This window comes from Odocoileus virginianus, chromosome 8 (assembly GCF_023699985.2).
Source record: "Odocoileus virginianus isolate 20LAN1187 ecotype Illinois chromosome 8, Ovbor_1.2, whole genome shotgun sequence".
NCBI lineage: Eukaryota > Metazoa > Chordata > Mammalia > Artiodactyla > Cervidae > Odocoileus > Odocoileus virginianus.
In genome coordinates this window covers 2,242,624-2,264,719 of record NC_069681.1, presented here as the reverse complement: position 1 = coordinate 2,264,719, position 22,096 = coordinate 2,242,624, and the positions used below count along the sequence as shown (strand labels likewise).

Genomic DNA, 22,096 nt, shown 5'->3' with positions numbered 1-22,096 from the left:
GGTACTATGTAAACTGTGTTATAAATATTAGTATTAGCTAGTTTTAATGTACGTCATTCTACAAAGTAGGTATTATTGCTGTTCTATACTGTAAGTTAGGAAACTGAAACAGAAAAGGGTTAAGCAATTTGTCTAAGGTCTCACATCTACTAAATGATAGCGTGCCAGAGCAAGGATCTGGATCCAGACTACTTTTAACCACTACAACCCTACTCTGCCTTGAACGTAAGTAAATGAAGTTCTGGTGGCCAAAAACACACAATAGTAAGTAATTATAGTCAAATATAAAGAATGATGGTTATGTAAGAAATATACTTACTATTTCTTTAAAGAATACTTATGCTAACAGTACCCGGTATACTGTAAAATCTCAGTTTGTGGACATAGACACTTTAGTCCTAACAGTTCTTTACATCATTTAAATAATCTATCTGAAGTCAAGAAATAATAAAAGTGATATGGAAGTGAAGGAGAAAGAGTAGAAGAGGAAGGAGGAAAAGGAGAAAGAGGATAAAGAAAGAGAAGGACAAGAAGGGAAGGAGGAAGGGACCGGGAAGGAAGAAGAGAAAAGAGAAGACACAGGATGCAGGGGAGAAGGGAGGAAGAGGAAGAACGCATGGAGACAAGAGGGCGGAGGGAGAGAGAGGCGAGGGAGGGAACAGAGGAGGCACGCCATGTTTTGACATTCAATTCATACTTGGGTGGCCTTCTTAAAACGGGAAAGTGCTAAAGCTGCACGCGTGGCTTTGCAGCTGGGACTGCAGCAGACACGGCCTCATCCAGGGAGGGGCGCCGGCCAGCCGTGCCTGCTGCCTCTCCAGCGAAGTCAGCTGAGAGGGGCGACAGTCAGCAGACCCACAGGACCTGCGTGGACAAGTTTCCACTGTGTGCTGGGCGTTTCAGTGACAGGGCTCTGCCTACACTTAGAGGTCAGAAGGCCGTTCCTGTTTGCTCTGTTGGTTGTTTGGATATCTTTACCACATATAAAAGGCATGTCAAGTAATTTTTAAATGCTCTCTTGTAATAAGAATACTAACCGTTCTTAAAAAGACAAAAGGTTTATCTTTATCTTCCAACCCATGTAATGGCTTTTTAGTTACAGCTTTAGAAATCGTAGATAATATCTTTAAAGTTCAAACTTTATGATACACTTTATGGTCAAAACATTGTACCCTCAACCATTACATTATCAATTATTCACTTATACTTCTATCTGAAAAAAAATCTTAAGAAACAGAACCAACTTGTATATTTTTCAAAGTCTTCATTTAGACTGTTTATTGAAGGTCTGAGTTCAAAACAGTTTAAAAATAATAAAGAATTCCATTTTTCATAGAAACATGTCAGTCCATAACTACTGTATCAATTAAAAGAAAAAAAATTTTCATATCTGTTCAGCCAATATGAATCTAAATAAGCTGCTTAAGTATACTTCATTTATTTAAAATAAATTATAGACTAAAATAATGAAAACATTATTGAATAAAACTGTATTAAATTACTGCGTAATGAGAGAAACAAGTTGAGGAGACTTACATGCTTTCCTCCCCTACGATGCACACTGCAGAAAGGAGCTTAACCACATCCATCATCATGCCAGGCTGCTCAGGATCAATGGCTCTGGCTAGCAAAGAAAGACTCCTCTCTTCACTCATAATTCTTTCCAAGCCATACTACAACATTTTGGGAAAAGGGGGTTAAATTTTAGTGGTTAGTTAAAAAAGATACTTCCCTGAAGAAAATGCAGTTATTAAAAAAATGTTTATAAGAAAATATACTTGCATATGTAGTAAAGTGAGAAAACATAAAGAATGTATAATATTCTAAAAAAATTCATACAACTATTCCCTTTACATTAAAAACTAAGAAAATCAATCAAATACAGATGACCGCTCACAGGAAATTTTCAGCAATATAACTGACAATTATTAGATAGGCAGGTGGCCAACGGGAGAAAGGGAGAAGCAGTGAGGAATACTGAGATTCCCCAAAAGGCACGCACAAAATGCACAGGAGGAACTCTCCTGCGGGAAGGAAGGCTGGCAGGAGGTACAGAACCACAGAGCACTGTCCCAGAGAAATACCGTGTGAACCTCAGGCACTACGTAAAATGCCAAGAAAAAGTAAAACTCGTCTTAACAGAAGCATTTCAATACATCCAAAAGGTTATCGTTTCAACATGTGATCACTACAAAACATTTACTGATGAGATAGTCTCACTTTTTCTTTTCTTCCTAAGTATTCAAAATGCAATGTGTATTCCACACTCAGAGCACATCTCAGTTCAGAGTGGCCACATCTCAAGGGCTCAGGAGTCATGCATGGTAACCGCATTCCACAACGCAGGCCTAGACAGTAACACTTGGTTCATAAATGGGCAGAAGCTGAAGGGTGATTTGGGCTGATACCATGTAGAAACTACTGCAGGAATATATGTATTCTGATCAGAATGGTATTTTGTCATCAAAAAGACAACACATGATATTAATATAAAGGGGATGATTTTGAATGTAAACAAGGTTTGTTTGCTACTGCTGGGATGTCACATCCTCCTGGAAGATAAGGAGATATGTTAACGACTCAGTATTTTGATTTAAAGATGTATACCTCTCTTAGGGCCCACTTACAATCTATGGGAGATAAGTACCTACTAACAGAGGATGAATGAAAGCAATAAAACAGTACTATTTATTCACCATACATTCCAGAGGATCCTTTTAAAGAGTGAGAAATTAGTTGAATAGAATTACTATTAATACCAAGCTCTAAAAAGGACCTTAATTCCAATTAAACTCAAAATTAGCATTAGATATCATTATCAAAATTAAATCTATAACAAGCTTAGATTCAAATATTTTGAGTACTACGAAATCTTATTTATGTTTCCTATCTTGTATATGGCATTTATTTAAAGAAGCTTCACACTGTGGTGAAATATTGCACTCACTTCAAACTACTAAGGAACACAGGTACAAAGAAGGAAGTACAAACAGAAGGGCCAAGGGCCCCAGGGTATGATTTCTGAAGTGACTTCTCTATCCTGTTGGCCACAGGGAAATGTTTACAAAGAAGCAGCTGAACCAGTCAAGAAATGCTCACTTTTGTGATATCCTAGGCGGTTTCATACCTGGAAACAGAGAAAAGCAGGCATGGGGCCAGAGACTACAAAATGCCTTGACAATCATTCCAGGGAATTGTCAGAGGTTTGTAAATTATCACTGAGACCCAATTCACAATCAGCCGCTGATCACCAAGTACCAAAGGCTGGCTCTGTCCTAATAACCTGTGGCTGACAGAAGCTGCCTCCAGCACTTCCCTGCCCTTCCCACACACTGGGCTGGCCGGGGCCAGCACCTGCCCTTCCCACATCAGAATGGGAGCACTCCCTGATTTCCCAGTTCCGACCACCATCCTGTGAACTCAAAGCTTCTTCACAGGCAATTTTCTCTTGACTTTGCTAATAGAATATTGGACAGTGCTTGTTTTGAGACTGGAATGAGGCTAGATTACCACAACTGAGTATCTAGAGCTAAAGACTGAACTGCTGACTACTATAAAATTATTCTCATTCAATTATTAAAAAAAAAAGTAAACATAAAACAAAACCCACGGACTGTGAGAGAAACAGTTAACTTACCAGCACGGGCATTTAAAGTGCATTAAATAAAGGCTACTATAAGGTTAGAGAGATGATGGCAAATTGTGGAAGGTCTGAGAATGTCTCTCCACTGAGTGTCAAAGATCCACTCCAGATTATAGGAAAACACATGCGTTCTAAACTAAGAACCAGTGCCAAGTTCCATTTGAATTCTACTTGAGGCCTATTATTACTTAATGGAATTTCGGGCCACTGAAGTTGTGTTCGACAGGGGAAGGTGAATCCCCTAAATCCTATGTAGAATGCCTAACACATGAACACTGGTGCTGAAAATCTATCTACAATGAGTTAATCCCAGCAGCAAAGAGGAAGAGACTGGCTTCAGGAACAAGGCAAGCTAGCCGAGTGCCTTAAGAAACACATCAAAAGCTATCTTGGCTTTTATTTTCTCATAAATAATCAAAATCTTCTTCTAGTTAAAAGCTACTATAAACTTCAATTTAGTATTTACCTGCATGCAATGCTATTAGATTTGCTCATAATATCAATTATATAATTAATTACTAGCACCAAATAAGGTATCATATTTGTCTTTTCTCTTAAAGACTGTATTTTTCATCATTCAATTAACTTTTATACAGACTTCAGAGTAGGTACGGGAAAAAAAAAATTTAACCAAAAAATCCCACATACAATTAACTTGATAATTCAGACATTATAATACTAATTCCAAGTATCATTAAAGTGTTTTAGTAACTCTATCAGCATAAGTGGTAGCAATAAATGCAAATGATAATATATTTACTGTATATACATAAACTATATATACATAAACTAGAAACAAAATGATCCACTACTATAACAATTAAATCACATTATATTAATTTGAATATAAACACATAAAGTTTACTCTCTTTACAATTTGATCTCAAACCAAGTAAGAAATATTATCTCCTATATAACCCCTCACTTTAACCATGACATTCTTCTCAAATTCAAATTATGATTCAAATACCCCTTTGGTTTTTAAAAAACATCCCTGAGTTTTTTCTACTCAGCCTTCACCACTGAAATTTCCAATTCATATTCCTACTTTAGGAGGTCCCACCCCCCACCCCCACCCTTACCCTTACCACCGCCACAGAAAGTATTACAGGCTCAGTCTGCAAACTCCTTATTAATAGTTTGATTCCCTTATCCACTCACTCTTAACACATACTCTACAAAAGCTACATAATCTACCTAAAACCAAACTCTCACAGAGTAATCAGTTCAATATAGAAAGGGGTTGTGATTTCTATAACAGAAATTTTCCCTGAAATTATATCTGACTGAAGAAAGCAGGGAGGTTAAAAATATTTCATTGGCTAAAAACAGAAATTTAGACTTCAGAAAATAATGAAAAATTCATAAATAGTCCAGTAAGAAAAATAATTAGAAAATGTAACTATTTGCTGCATTTAATCAATAGAAAAGTAAATGTTAACACTTTAGTACATACTTAAGTATGAAGTTCTCTAAGGATTTATTTTTAAACTGAATTTTTAAAAATTATCAGAAGTATACAGTTTTGCTATAAAACACACATCATCATCTACCATAGGTAAAATTCCCTCTCCCACTGTCTAATGGGAAAACACCTATCATTGATCATTGCATACGATCAGGAGGTAGATGCATTTATATGTTAGAGCTAGAGATACATCCTGGAACAGAGCTAACTTCTGTAATTAACAGTATGAAAGAAAGGAAACACTGTAAGAGAAACCAAACTTCAGTACAGGGCAAAACCATTTCTCTCTTCTAACGTATGCTCCTTAAATATTCAAACTGCAGATCCGCCATATAATATTGGGTTTCAATATTACAGCGGACACTGGCACATCACAGGGACTAGGGGCACCAACTCCTCAGGCAGTCAAAAATCTGAAGATAATATCTGATTCCCCAAAAACTTACTTACTTAGCCTACTCTTAATTCCTTACCAATAACATAAACAGTCGATTAACATATTTTGTATGTTAAATGCATTATATATTTTTTAAATAAAGTAGAGAAAAGAAAATGCTATTGAAAAAACCATAAGCAAGAGAAAATTCTTTTACAGTACAAATATGTATTTATTTTTAAAAATCCTCATGTAAGTGGATCAGTGAAGTTCAAACATGCATTGTTCAAGCAGTAGCTGCACTTGCATTAAGCATCATTGCTCCACCTCTGAGATCTATTCACATCTGTTCACATTAATTTCATTAAAGATTTAAATTCCTAGACTATAAAAACTAAGTTTTTCCAACTTAATTCTTTGGTAATAATATTACTGAAGATCATATTTAATAATCATGTATGATTTCTAAGCTGATTCATGCTATACTTTTGAAAATTAAAAAAGAAGGAAGGGAAGAAGAAAGGGGAAACAAAACGCAGACAGATAGCAAGGTACTGAGGTAGGGAGGGAGGACAGAAGGAAAAGAAAATTAATCTGTATACGAAGGATGAAGCAGCAGAAGAGGGTCTATTCACCCTCAACTATCTCCAGGTACATATTTCATACAAAACTAGAAACAACACAATTCAATATCTTCCCCTTATATACTGAACAGCGTGTCAAAGCAATACATCACTTCGGTGCAAATTCTGCATTACATAACTCTACTTCATAAGAATTTCTGTAAGAACTAATAAAGAACAATACAGCTACCTATGTGTATACCTGGGTATTCATCAAGGCCTTCAGACACTGTATGACTTTGTGCTGATTCTTCTTCACAATTGTTTCTTGTCTGTATGAAAGATATCAGTGTTGGAATCATCATTGGACATTCAAATGTAGCTTGACTAGAAATAATGATTAGCAATACTTACATTTTGCCACTAATCAGCTTTTCCAAGATGTCGAGTAATAATCCAAGCCCCTCATGTCCAAAGCTTTCCACCCAACTGAAAAAGAGAAAAACCGACAGTCATATATTAAATCAGTATTCTAGTTTAGAATATAACGATAATGATATATACTCGCAAATATTTGTACTTGTGATAATCTAGTCATAAATACAACAAAAGAATAACACTGTATATAAAGGTATTCATGATTCACAATCTTAGTTGTGAAAGAAGCAACAATGATGGGACAGCCAATGGGATGCAGACCCCAGCTTGCACTCAGCTTTGTGAGAGCTTAGCGTGCCCAGCTCATCCATACCCCAAATCCACTGACATCACATAAGCAGTTAAAACCTGCCATGTTGGAAGTACTGACACGACAGAAGCGGCTAACGCCGCTGGTCAGAGCACCGCCTCTCCCAGAGAGCTGGCAGTTAAACATTCACCAGCTCACCACTGGGCAAGCCTCAGTCTGGACTGTTCCAAAGAGCAGACACTGGGCAAGGGAGCAACATTTGAAGAGAGAGGACTCTGGTCTACATAAAGAAAAAGATTACTGAAAAAATTAGTCAAAATACTGTAAAAACCACGTTCTATGAGAATTTCCCGAATCACTAAAATACATCCTTATACATGTTAACAATTTCTTAAAATTTCAAACTTCAACTATATTTTTTAAAAAGCTTCATTTAAAAAAAAGCTTCATTATCATTTTTAAATGAGTATTTCCATCTTGACACAACCACCTCCATTCTGTAAACCCATTAATATAATCACAGTATGTATGGAGCTGGGGCTTCCACTGGTGGCTTAATGGTAAAGAATCCACTTGGCAATGCAGGAGATGTGGGTTCGATCCCCGGGTTGGGAGGATTCCCTGGAGAAGGATATGGCCACCTACTCGAGTATTCTTGTCTAGAAAATCCCTTGGACAGAGGAGCCTCCAGTCCATGGGGTTGCAAAGAGTCAGACACAAATGAGTGACTTCATTTTCACCTTCACTTAGCAACTAAAGAACAACATGTATGTAATTAGGCTAATTCTGCCAACAGACAACAGCTCACACCTATTATAGTAAAACTACCCTAGGAGAATAAGTGCCGTTCTGGAAAACCTAGCACAATAAATAAAACAACGGTAACAATTAATCTTCTAAAAAGTGGGGGAAAAAAAATATAATATGAAGTATATGTATATTTCTTTGAATATATGTGCTTGTATATATGTTTGTATGTATGATTTTATGCAAGTGTGGGGGAGTAGTCTTCAAAAAACAGAATGTTAATAACCGTAATCAGAAGCAGGATGCTATTAAGAATAAAAAAATTTAAGCCTTATACCAAGACATAATGCCATTTCCTTACTTAACACACAATAGTACATTTCTTAGAAAAGTTAAGAATAAACATCAAACAAAACATATTTGCATGAAAAAAATATTACTTTAAAAATTCCATTTTCTTCATTTGTATATACAACCATTAGGGTGAACATAACTTAATCAACTACAAATATTCAGTTTCTGATTTCAGTTCACTTCAGTCACTCAGTCGGGTCCGACTCTTTGCGACCCCATGGACTGCAGTGCGTCAGGCCTCCCTGTCCATCACCAACTCCTGGAGTTTACCCAAACTCATGTCCATTGAGTAGGTGATGTCATCCAACCATCTCATCCTCTGTCGTCCCCTTCTCCTCCCGCCTTCAATCTTTCCCAGAATCAGGGTCTTTACAATGAGTCAACTCTTTGCATCAGGTGGTCAAAGTATTAGAGTTTCAGCTTCAGCATCAGTCCTTCAAATGAACACCAAGGACTGATCTCCTTTAGGATGGACTGGTTGGATCTCCTTGCAGTCCAAGGGACTCTCAAGTGTCTTGTCCAACACCACAGTTCAAAAGCATCAATTCTTCAGCACTCAGCTTTCTTTATAGTTCATCTTTCACATCCACACATGACTACTGGAAAAACCATAGCATTGACTAGATGGACCTTTGTTGACAAAGTAATGTCTCTGCTTTTTAATATGCTGTCTAGGTTCATCATAACTTTCATTCCAAGGAGTAAGCATCTTTTTATTTCATGGCTGCAGTCACCATATGCAGTGATTTTGGAGCCCCAAAAAATAAAGTCTGACACTGTTTCCACTGTTTCCCCATCTATTTGCCATGAAGTGATGGAACCGGATGCCATGATCTTAGTTTTCTGAATGTTGAGCTTTAAGGCAACTTTTTCACTCTCCTCTTTCACATTCATCAAAAGGCTCTTTAGTTCTTCATTTTCTGCCATAAGGGTGGTGTCATCTGTGTATCTGAGGTTATTGATATTTCTCACAGCAATCCTGATTCCAGCTTGTGCTTCATTCAGTCCAGCGTTTCTCATGATGTACTCTGCATATAAGTTAAACAAACAGGGTGACAATATACAGCCTTGATGTACTCCTTTCCCTATCTGGAACCAGTCTGTTGTTTCAGTTCTGGTTCTAACTGCTGCTTCTTGACCTGCATACAGTTTTCTCAGGAGGCAGGTAAGGTAGTCTGGTATTCCCATCTCTTTCAGAATTTTCCACAGTTTGTTGTGATCCACACAGTCAAAGGCTTTGGAATAGTCAATAAAGCAGAAATAGATGTTTTTCTGGAACTCTCTTGCTTTTTCAGTGATCCAGTGGATGTTAGCAATTTGATCTCTGGTTCCTCTGCCTTTTCTAAAACCAGCTTGATTTTAACCAACACCCAAAAAAGAATCTGCCATTTAGATTGACAGACTCTTCTCAAACTATTTTACTCATCTCTTATCTATAAGAATAATTCAAGAATGCACTTAACAAATTACTTGTAGTCATTTCAAATCTACTTTCACATTTCATGAAAACACCTATAACATCCCACTTAACTCCTTGATGACATCCTATTCTGTACTTCTTCTAATTTCACTTGCAGCATGGAAGCTTGAAATCAAACACACAATAAGTAATTTGAGGGTTTGTTGAGAGCTAGCACTAAGCTATGTGGACAGACTCTGCTCATCACACCCTCCAGTCTTAGTACTTCACAGTAAAACTTGGTGAATTTTCAACAATCTCTGTTTTTAAAACTATACCCATAAAAAATATCCTAAAGCTAATATAGTAGGTTTAGGATCATTCATACTGCTATCACTTTCACTCATTACGGAAAACAACCTTACTACTCCTAAAGCTGCCTTATAACAAAAAATACAAATATTTTAAAATTATACTAATGGAAAAGAAGATACTATTCCACATAATTCCCAGATAGTGCCAGTGGTAAAGAACCCAGTTGCCAATGCAGGAGATATAAGAGACACGGGTTTGATCCCTGAGTCAGGAAGATCCCCTGGAAGAGGGTATAGCAACCCACTTCAGTACGCTTGCCTAGAGAATCCCATGGACAGAGAAGCCTGGCAGGCTACAGTCCGTAAGGTCACAAAGAATCGGACACAACTGAAGCAACTTAGCACACACACACGCATGCACATGGTATGTTCATTTTGGAGCCCACTATAAAACTTAGGAAGCATATCAATTCAGGTAAATCAAGCCTGACTAATAAATAATATTAATAGAACAGGGCTATTTCAAAAATGTATCATTACTAATATAAGAACTATATAATCATAGAATACTGAGACCCACAGAAGTTCTCAAATTAACTATTTCTGGACAAACTAAGTAACTGTCCTCTACAAAGTAGAATATGAGTCATTAAAGTAAAAATTACACCCACTCATGCATATTCAGTTCAGTTCAGTCACTCAGTCATGTCAAACTCTTTGCAACCCCATGGACTGCAGCACACCAGGCTTCCCTGTCCATCACCAACTCCTAGAGTTTACTCAAACTCATGCCCATTGCATCGGTGATGCCATCCAACCATCTCATTCTCTGTCGTCCCCTTCTCCTCCCACCTTCAATCTTGCCCAGTATCAGGGACTTTTCAAATGAGTCGGTTCCTCACATCAGGTGGCCAAAGCATGAACTAATTTTCTATAAAAGTTGAATGTAAAGAAGCACTAAACCCTGTTACTTTACACCATAAGCCTTTAACTCATGGTGGGAATATAGTTTATCAACAACAATAAAATCAGAGAGACTGGCAACAGCCTTCTGAAAGCCAGACGACACTTTACATTTTGTAAAACATATCAAAAACAAGGCAAGTCAGACAGGATGCAGGGAGAGGAAGCTAAGATGCTTGATAACAAAAGAAGCACTAATATTTAAACATAAAATGAAAGCTGGTGAATACAATTACTGAATATGTAATGGTTTAAAACAAAATAAATGTGCATTAAAAAGTTTCCTGTTTTTCTTAAAAATTTGCAAGACCAACATATTGTGGTATTAATAAGTTATCATTCACAAACTCATTGCCTCAAAAGCTTTGCCCTCACTCCTACAGTTTCCAGCAACGTTATTTTTAAGAATAGGGGTAAATATCACTTCCTATCTTTGCTGGAAAAGATGTTGAAGATGAAAAAGTGATATTGAGTAGGTAGGTCTGCAGTCCTGACAGAGGTTTATTAAAATCCATAGCTTTCTACAGAAGTGAAAAATTTCTCATCATCAATGTAAGAAGCAACCTGGAAAAAAAATTATCAACTGATCTATAAATAATCAATCTTCAGGAAACAAAATCTGTGCTATTTATTCTGTGCCTGTCAGCATAATGTCATAGGGCACCATGTGGTTTAACTAAAACTTGCACTCATGGATGAAGAAGCACTGTGCAAGTGCTTTTCATTCATGAATAGAAATGACCGAGATTACTGTGACATTTGCAATGGAAAAAAATTGCTTTAAAACAGTAAAAAATAACATGCTAAGCACTAATTTAACACAAAAGCTACCTCTTAAAATCATATGACAGGAAATACCAAACTCTTCTCTTTTAATTGCTTCAAGAAAAACTTCTAGTGTATTACCATTTAGCACTTCCTAGAAAGATCTCAATGTAGAAGAAAAAAAGAGGTGAAATACTAACAGAAGAAGAAGAAAAAAAAAAAAAGAGGAGGGAGAGGGGCATCTGGTCTTGGATTAAATGTTCAAACCACCTTTAAATGTTCAAAGAAGCTTAGGCTTTGAAACTGTTACTGCTTCCAGACAGAGGATGACATCAAACGTGCAAAGTGGTTTCTGGTGTATTTTTGGCTTTATGAAACAAATACAGTCACCTCATAAAGCAAAAATGGTAATCGGGTCTCAAATTTACTTCCTGGCCAAAGGAATAAAGCACTATCTATTATGTTTCCTACAGACAAAATTTATTACCTCTCTTCCCAAGTGCACTCTAAAGAAGAGAAAGACAAACACATCATGGATTGTCAAGGTGGAATAAACCTACCACCTACTAGGGAACATTTCTTATTTGTGTTTAAATCACCTGGCACAGACAAAGCACTCAAGTGGTTTTAGAATAAAGCTGAAGAACCTCCCACTTTTATATAGTTGACCCTTGAACAACACAGCTTAAGGTCACTGACCCCTCACTTAGTCAAAAATCAGTGTATGACTACAGTCAGCTCTCCATATCCATATCTGGGGTTCCTCCGTATCTGCAGATTCAAACAACCTCAGATTGGGCAGTATAATAGTGTTTACTACCGAAAAAAATCCACTTATAAGCGGACCCGTGTGATTCAAATCCATCCTGTTCAAGGGTCACATTAAGAGAAGTTAAGGTTGCCTGAAACAGCATCTAGGTCTGCCAACGGCCAGGCTCTTGCCCTTAACTTTATACATGTAGAAAAAGGCAGCAAGTGATGACACGGTCCATGCAGCATCACCGAGCCTGTCCCAGCCTTCATGCCAGAAACACTGATTCTGATCCCAGAACTAGTACTTGTCCATCCTGAAGCAAGAACGATGAACCTGAGTCCCTGTCCTACATCACACTTTAGGACCTGACTGCTGCTCCAAGGCTGATGCTTCACCACTACTAAAACAACCGTTCATTAATCAAGTCAGTCAGCCGTTAGTAGGGGCTCACTGTGTGCTTGATACTGCACTCAGTTCAGTTCAGTCGCTCAGTCGTGTCCAAGTCCTTGCAACCCCATGAACCACGGCACGCCAGGCCTTCCTGTCTATCACCAACTCCCGGAGTTCACCCAAACTCATGTCTATTGAGTCGGTGATGCCATCCAAACATCTCATCCTGTGTTGTCCCCTTCTCCTCCTGCCCTCAATCTTTCCCAGCATCAGGGTCTTTTCCAATGAGTCAGCCTTTCATATCAGATGGCCGAAGTATTGGAGTTTCAGCTTCAACATCAGTCCTTCCAATGAACACCCAAGACTGATTTCCTTAAGGATTGACAGGTTGGATCTCCTTGCAGTCCAAGGGACTCTCAACAGTCTTCTCCAACACCACAGTTCAGAAGCATCAATTCTTCGGCGCTCAGCTTTCTTTATGGTCCAACTCTCACATCCATACATGACCACCGGAAAAACCATAGCCTTGACTAGACAGACCTTTGTTGACAAAGTAATGTCTCTCCTTTTTAATATGCTCTCCTGTCCAGGTTGGTCATAAGTTTCCTTCCAAAGAGTAAGTGTCTTTTAATTTCATGGCTGCAGTCACCGTATGCAGTGATTTTGGAGCCCCAAAAAATAAAGTCAGCCACTCTTTCCACTGTTTCCCCATCTATTTGTCATGAAGTGATGGGACCGGATGAATGAGAAATACAAAGCTGAAAAAAACATGTTCTCTGCCCTTAAGAAAATTCACAGACTACTGGTTAAAACAAATGTCAAGCAAAATTATTCCCAAAGTGTAAGCACAACTATCATCATGGCAACAAAGGAGCTGAAGGTGCAGCAGCATCAGCCTCTCCAGGGGTCAAACAGGCTGAAGTCTGCCTTGAGTCTTACAAGAATCAGTGACAGAAAGAAACAGAAGTCGCTAAGCCAGAGGGAACACATGCAAAACCATTAAATACAGAAGGCAAGGCCTATGCCGAGCACAAGTGGCTGGATCAGAAGGATCTTGTAACAAACATGTAAGAAGGACCTTGTGTAAAACCTATATACAGTTAGCACTCCATATCCACCAGTTCACCAAACTGCAGAACAAGAACATTTGAAAAAACGAAAATTCCAAAAAGTTCCAAAAGGCAAAGGACGAACTTGCCACATATTAGCAACTATTTATATAGCCTTTCTGTGGTATTACTACCAACTTGCCTAGCCAAATTTACATTGTATTGTGGATTATAAGTAATCTAGAGTTGATTTAAGGTATACAGGAGAATGCATATAGATTATATGCAAACACTACTTTATGTAAGAGCCTTGCACATCACCAGATTTTGGTGCTGACCCCGCACATGAAGGAATGACTGGTACTGACAGGCCACTCCAGGGGTGGCAGCCACTCCAGGGTGCATATGTGGCAGGCAGAGTAACCCCACTCCTGTCCCACAAAGACGGTCATGTCCTAACACCAAAAGCTAGGAAGGAATTGCCTTACACAGGAAATGAGAAATTAATTACAGAGTTATGATTACTATCATATGACTTTAAAATAGGGGAAACTAGATTAAACAGAAGAGCCAAATATAATTACATAATTCATTAAAGCTGAGACCCTCCCCAGATGGATTAGAGAGATGATATGGAAGAAGAGATTCACAGCTTGAGATGGACTCAACCTGCCTTTCAAGACTGTAAAGATGGAGGAAGGGGCTATGAGGCAAGAAGGGCTGGTGGAATCTGAAAGGCTGAGACAAGTCTAAACTGACAGCTAGCAGGCAAACCTGGATGCCAGTCCCAGGGCTGTTGGAAATGAATACTGCTAAAACACAAATAGTCAAGCAAACAGAGCTGGGTCTCCTCATTCTTGAACTCAGGATATCTCTTCATTTACTTAGACCTTCTTTGATTTCCTTCATCATAATTTTGTAGCTTTCAGCATATAAATCCTATACATAATTTGTTAAACTTACAATAGAGATTTTTTTTTGAGGAGTGAAAAAGAGTTGTTTTCTACAAGTAATTGTTAGCATACAGAAATACAACGTATCACTTTGTTCAGGTGAAAAAAACAGATAATAAAAATATACCCTTTGAGGAAGTTCTATACCGTCAGCAAAGACAAGACAGGGAGCTGACTGTGGATCAGATCATGAACTCCTTATTGCAAAATTCAGATTTAAATTGAAGAAAGTAAGGAAAACCACTAGACCATTCAGGAATGACCTAATTCAAATCACTTATGATTATATAGTGGAAGTGACAGATTCAAGGGATTAGATCTGATAGACAGAGTGCCTAATGAACTATGGATGGAGGTTTGTGACATGTACAGGAGGCAGTGATCAAGACCATCCCCAAGAAAAAGAAATGCAAAAAAGTAAAATAGCTGTCTGAAGAGGCCTTACAAATACCTGTGAAAAGAAGAAAAGGAAAAAAGCAAAGGAGAAAGGGAAAGATATGCCCGTCTGAATGCAGAGTGCCAAAGAATAGCAAGGAGAAATAAAGTTTTCCTCAGTGATCAATGCAAATAGAGGAAAACAATAGAATGGGAAATACGAGAAATCTCTTCAAGAAAATCAGAGATACCAAGGGAACATTTCATGCATAGATGGGCATAATACAGGACAGAAATGGTATGGACCTAACAGAAGCAGAAGAAACTAAGAAGAGGAGGCAAGAATACACAGAAGAACTGTACAAAAAAGATCTTCACAACCCAGATAACCAGGATGGTGTGATCGACCACTCACCTAGAGCCAGATACCCTGTAATGCAAAGTCAAGTGGGGCCTAGGAAGCATCACTATGAACAAAGCTAGTGGTGGTGATGGAATTCCAGCTGAGCTAGTTCAAATCCTGAAAGATGATGCTTTCAGGATTAAAAGTGCTGCATTCAATATGTCAGCAAATTTGGAAAACTCAGCAGTGGCCACAGGACTGGAAAAGGTCAGTTTACATCCCAATTCCAAACAAGGGTAACGCAAGAGAATGTTCAAACTACTGCACAACTGCACTCATTTCACATGCTAGCAAGGAAATGCTCAAAATCCTTCAAGCTAGACTTTAACAGTACGTTAACCAAGAACTTTCAGGTGTACAAGCTGGATTTAGGAAAGGCAGAGGAACCAGTGATCAAATTGCCAACATCCGTTGGATCACAGAAAAATCAAGAGAATTCCAGAAAAACATATACTTCTGCTTCATTAACTATGCTAAAGCCTCTAACTTTGTGGCTCACAATAAACTGTGGAAAATTCTTAGATAGGAATAGCAGACTACCTTGCCTGCCTCCTGAGAAAACTGTAAGCAGGTCAAGAAGCAACAGTCAGAACCAGACATGGAACAACCGACTGGTTCAAAGCTGGGAAAGGAGTACATCAAGGCTGTATACTGTCACCCTGCTTATTTAACTTACATGCAGAATACATCATGGAATAAACACTGAGCTGGATGAAGCACAAGCTGGAATAAGATTGCTGGGAGAAATATCAATAACCTGAGATATGCAGATGACAACAACCCTTATGGCAGAAAGTGAAGAGGAACTAAACAGCCTCTTGATGAACATGAAAGAGGAGAGTGAAAAAGCTAGCTTAAAACTCAACGTTCAAAAAATAAGATCAAGGTATCTGATCCCATCACTTCATGGCAAATAGATGAGGAAACAGTGGAAATAGTGAAAGACTTTCTTTTCTTGGGCTCCAAAATCACTGCATATGGTAACTGCAGTCATGAAATTTTTAAAAAATTACCCTTGGAAGAAAAGCTATGACAAATCTAGACATTGTATTAAAAAGCAGATACATTACTTTGTTTACAAAGTTCCATGTAGTCACAATGACGGTCTTTCCAGTAGTCACATATGGATCTGAGAGTTGGACCATAAAGGAAGCTGAGCACCGAAGATTGATGCTTTTGAACTGTGGTGTTGGAGAAGACTCTTCAGAGTCCCTTGGACTGCAAGGAGATCCAACCAGTCAATCGTAAAGGAAATCAGTCCTGAATATTCATTGGAAGGACTGATGCTGAAGCTGAAACTCCAATACTTTGGTCACCTGACAAGAACAGCCGACTCACTGGAAAAGACTCTGATGCTGGGAAAGATTGAAGGCAGGAGGAGAAGGGGACAATAGAGGATGAGACGGTTTGATGGCATCACTGACTCAATGGACATGAGTTTGAGCAAACTTCAGAAGATGGTGAAGGACAGGAAAGCCTGGTGTGCTGAAGTCCATGGGGTCGAAAAGAGTTGGACATGATGAACAACAACTCTCGGAATATTTAAGTGTATAGTACACTACTGTCAACTGCATACCCACGGTTGTACAGCAGAGCTCTAAAACTTTTTCTCTTCCAAAACACACTGATTTTTACCTTGAATCCTGCAATCTTGCTGAACTCAGTTCAAATTAGTTCTTGAACTTTGTGTAAACAATCATGTCATCTCCAAATTTGGACAATTTTATTTCTTCCTTTCTGATTCATATGTATTTTATTTCATTTGTGGCCTCATTGCTCTGGCTAGAACTTCTAGTTGACTAACAGTGTAAGAGGGAATGTCCCTACTTTGCACCAGTCAGAAGGAAAACTCATTCAGCTTTTCACCATTAAATACGATAGTATTGATAGCTCTAAGACTTTTCTATAGACTCAAGTTATCAAGTTAAAGTACCCCCGTGCACTAGTTTCCTAGGATTGCTACAGCAAAGTGTCACACAGTGGGTGATTTAAACTAACAAATTATTCTCATAGTTCTGGAGGATGGACGCTCAAAATTAAAACTGTCAGAGCAGAATCCGACTCCCTCTTAGGCTATGGAGAGAATTCTTCCTTCCTCCTCTTAGCTTCTGGTGTAACTGTTAATCTAGGATTCATACTTCTGTCACCACATTGTGTGGTCTCTGTGTCTCTTTATTTCTTATAGGGACACCACTTATATGGGATTAAAAAGTAGAAGTGTTAGTCGCTCAGTCATGTCTAACTCTTTGTGACCCCATGGACTGTAGCCCACCAGGCTCCTCTGTCCATGGGATTTCCCAGGCAAGAACACTGGAGTGGGTGGCCATTTCCTTCTCCAGGAGATCCTCCCAACTCAGGGATCAAACCCACATCTCTGCATTGCAGGCGGAGTCTTTACTGTCTTAGCTACCAGGTAAGACAATAAAGGACTACATCTGCAATAGTCACATTGTAAGGTGTCAATTAGGATTTAAACACATCTTTCTGGGAAACACAATCCAACCCCAAACATCTGTTCTTATTTTTCTGCGAGTTTTTATCATGAAATAGGTGTTGGGTTTTGTCAAATGCTTTGTCAGCACTGATTGATATGATCATGGGACTCTTTTTCTCTAACTTTATATAGTATATTACAAAAAGGATTTGTGTGTCTATTCATGATGGACACTGCTATGTAGAAGTAGGGGGTTTTTTGCTTTGTCTTATTGTCTTTTTCTTTTTGCTATCTGTACAAACTTTATAAAACAAATTGCAAACTGTTTTCTGCTCTTGTATTTTCTACGAGACTGTAGAAGTAATACTATTTTCTTCAAATGTTTGGTAGAATTCTCTAGTGAAATCATCTGTACTTGCTCTCTCAAGGAATTTTAAATTAGTGACTCAATTTCCTTAATAGAGGACGATTCATATTTTCTGTCTCGTCGTGGGTGTGCTGTAGTACTTCGTGCTTTCATCTTAACTAGTCAAATGTGTGTGTTTATCGTTGTTTGTAGCAGTCCCCTACTACCCTCTTGATGTAGGGTCTGTACTGATACTCTGCTCCACTGCTGATATCAGTAATTTGTGTTTTCTCTTTCTTCCCTCATTAATATTAATAAAGGCTTGTCAATTTTATCAATTTCTCCAAAGAACTAGCTCCTTGTTTCACTGACTTATTCTACTGTTTTTCTGTTTTCAATTGAATTGATTTCTACTGTTTATTATTTGCCTCCTTCTGTTCACTTTGAGCTTATGTGCTACTTTATTTATTTATTTATTTATTTGGCCTTGCGGCAAACTAGGAATTAAACTCACACTCTTAGCAGACTCCTAACCACTGCACCAACAGGGAATTTTCATTTTGTTGTTGTTGTGTTTTTTTTTTATTCTTAAGGTGTTAACTAAAATTACTAATTTGAGCCTTCTCCTTGTTTCTAATGTATGTGTCAGGGCTATAAATTTGTCTCAGTACTACTTTAGATGTGTCCCACAAAATGTTTAATGTTGCATTTTCATGTTGTATGCAGATAATACCACTCTAATAGCAGAAAGTGAAGAGGAACTAAAGAGCCTCTTGATGAAGGTGAAAGAAGAGAATGAAAAAGCTGGTTTAAAACTCAACATTCTAAAAACTAAGATTATGGCACCCGCCCCCATCACTTCCTGGCGAATCGAAGGGGGAAAAGTGGAAGTAGTGTCAGATTTTATTTTCTTGGGCTCCAGAACCACTGAGGATGGTAACTACAGCCATGAAATTTAAAAGATGCTTGTTCCTCAGAAGGAAAGCTATAACAAACCTAGCTCTATGTATACTCAGTTGCTCAGTCACATCCGACTCTGACGCAATGGACCGTAGCCCGTCAGGCTCCTGTCCATGGGGTTTTCTAGGCAAGAATACTAGAGTGGGTTGCTATTTCCTTCTCCAAGGGATCTCTCCAACCCAGAGACCAAATTCATGTCTCCTGCATCTCCTGCACTGGCAGACAGATTCTTTACCACTGAGGCACCTTGGAAGCCCACATGACAAACCTAGACAGTGTATTAAAAAGCACAGATATCACCTTTCTGACAAAGGTCTGTTTAGTCAAAGCTATGGTTTTTCCAGAAGTCATGTACAGATATGAGAGTTGGATCATAAAGAAGGCTAAAGTGCCAAAGAATCTGATGATTTCAAATTATAGTACTGGAGAAGATTCTTGAGAGTCCCTTGGACTACAAGATCAAACCAGTCCATCCTAAAGGAAATCAACACTGAATATTCACTGGAAGGACTCCTGCTGAAGCTGAAGGGCCAATATTTTGGTCACCTGATGCCAACAGCCAGCTCACTGGAAAAAACCCTGATGCTGGGACTGACCGCAAAAGGAGAAGGGGGCGGCAGAGGATGAGATGGCTAGATGGCATCACTGACTGAATGGACATGAACTGGAGCAAACTCTGGGAGATAGTGAAGGACAGAGGAGGCTGGCATGCTACAGCCCATGGGGTCACAAAGAGTTGACCACAACTTAAGTGACCAAACAACAACAACAATTCTCATTTTCATTAAGTTTGGTATATATATTTTTTATTTCCTTTAAGACATCTTCTTTGACCCAAGGACTATATGGAAGTGTGTTATTTGCTATTTTTGTTTACTTTCCAGGTGTTTAGAGATCTTTCTGTTATCTCTCTAATTTGAGTCCATTTTGGTGACAAAACACATTTGATATGATTTCAGTTTTTTTAAATGTGACGAGGTTTGCTCTGTAGCCCAAGATATGGTCTGTCTTGGTATATGTTCTGTGATAATAAGAAGAAATTCTGCTACCATTGGATGGAGTCTCCTATAAATATATACTTTTGCTTAATGGTGGTGTTGCGTTTCTTATATACCCTTAGTGATTTTCTGTTCATGTGTTGTATCAATTGTTAACTGAGTTGTGAAGTCTCCAAATCTAATTGTGGATCTATCCATTTTTCCTTTCAGTTCTTCCTTTTCCTTCCTGCTTCTTGTGTTTTACACATCTGTGATTTGACACATATATGTTTAGGATTCCGCTTTTGGTGGTATGACTCATAATATACAATCAATCTCTTTTATTTCTTTACTCTGAGGTCTAAACTATATTAAAACAGTCACAAGTGATTTTTTATTAATATTTATGTATTATGTATAATATATTTTTACTTTCCATTTGCCTATATAAATATATTTGAAGTACATTTCTGATAGAAAATATATAATTAGTGATATTTTTAATCAACTCTGCAAATTTCCCTTGATTAGCATATAACCATTTACACCTAGTATAACTGTTGATATGTTAGTGCTTCATTCTACCATTTTTTGGCTTTTGTTTGTTCACTTTATCTTCCTTTTCCTGCTTTCCCACAGTTTATTTGAATGTGTTTTGCATCCCATTTTGATTTACCGACTGTGATTTTATGTATATCTCTTTGTATTGCCCTTTTAAGTGATTGGTCTAGATGTTACGTCATAATATAATCATATTTTTTCGTGGTGTCATCATTTCACAAGTTTGAATGAATTATAGAAATCTTCCCTCCTGTTACAGATGGAAAAGTGTCCCTCAAAACTCATACACTGAAGCCCAAGCCCACAGTGTGATTCCACTTGGAGATACAACCTTTTAAGGGGTAATTAAATGAGGTCATAAGGGGAGGGCCCTAACCCAGTATGACTAGTGTCCTCATAAGAGCCAGAGACACCAAGGATGCAGAACAAAGGCCACGTGCGGACACGTAGAACAGCAGACATCCACGGGTCAAGGAAGGGGCCACAGGAGCAGCCAGCCCTGCTGGCTTCCAGCCTCCAGAACTGGGAGGAAGTGAAATTTCTGTTGCTTAAGCCACCCCGTCTGCAGTATTTTGTTCTGACAGCCCTAGCAAACATCCCTTTACTCTTCCCATTATAGAATCATGTTTTTCAAGTATTTCTTCTACACAGATTTAGAACGGCATCAGACAGTGTTATAAATTTTGCTTCTACCATCAAGTTTATTAAAATCAAGAGAAGGAAAGTATATTGTATTGACTGTTACCTTTACTTACAGTTTTCTTTTTTTCTACCTAATATCCCAAGGTTCCTTCTTTTAGTTTTTCCTTTCTATGTAGAAAACATCCTTTACTCATTTTCTTAGGCTAAATTTGCTGGCTAAGTTTCTCTTGGTTTTCTTCCCTTTGAGTATGTCTTGATTTTCCCTTCACTACTGAAGAATATTTTCACAGCATGTAAGATTCTGAGCTGATTGTTCTTTTCTTTCTTCACATGAAAACTTTCAGCACTTGTTTTTGGCCTTCACAGTTTAATGAGAAATCCAAAGTCATTCAAATTGTTTTTTCCCATAACTAAAGTGTAATTTCCTGCTGCTTTCAAGACTTTTTTCTCTGCCCTTAGTTTTCAGAAGTTTCACTATGATGTGTCTTAGTGTGAATTTCTTTGGGTTTATCCCACTTCTGGTTCAATCAATTTCTTTAATCTTTAAGTTGATGTCTTTTGCCAAATTTGAGGAGTATACAGTCACCATTTCTTCAAGCAATTTTTTTACCTGTGTCTTTCTCAAATCCTTCCAGGACTTTGAAGACAGAAAAGTCAGACGTTTGGTAATAGTACCATAGGCCCCTAAGGCTCTGTTCTTTTCATTTATTTATTTATTTTTCACTTTATTATTTAGATTAGGTAATTTTTAAGTATTCTACACTGCAGTTCACCAATTCTTTCCTCTCATCCCTAAATTTTGCTGTTGAGCCCCGTCCAGTAAACTATTTTTTCTTTAATTTCAGTCACTGTATTTTTCACTTATATAATTTCCATTGGGATCTTCAAAGAAGAACAAAGTTTCTCCTCTTTCTTTGCTGAGACTTTTGATTTTTTCTTTTGTTTCAGTATGTGTATAATTGCTCACTAGAA

At 38.0% G+C, this 22,096-nt stretch overlaps 1 protein-coding gene across 5 annotated transcripts in view; it reads right to left on the bottom strand.

The window, feature by feature from the left end:
- The window catches only part of DIAPH3 (diaphanous related formin 3), a 549,655-nt gene that overhangs the window by 387,740 nt on the left and 139,819 nt on the right, over positions 1–22,096 (bottom strand). For 4 of the 5 annotated variants that reach the window (XM_070471159.1, XM_070471157.1, XM_070471160.1 and 1 more), the window contains 3 exons: positions 6,465–6,539; positions 6,313–6,382; positions 1,537–1,673 (listed from right to left, as the gene is read on the bottom strand). In XM_070471159.1, the coding sequence (XP_070327260.1) occupies positions 1,537–1,673; positions 6,313–6,382; positions 6,465–6,539 (282 nt within the window). Of the gene's footprint in view, positions 1–1,536; positions 1,674–3,637; positions 3,767–6,312; positions 6,383–6,464; positions 6,540–22,096 lie in introns of those variants that run through there. The other variant, XM_070471161.1, reaches the window with a different exon arrangement.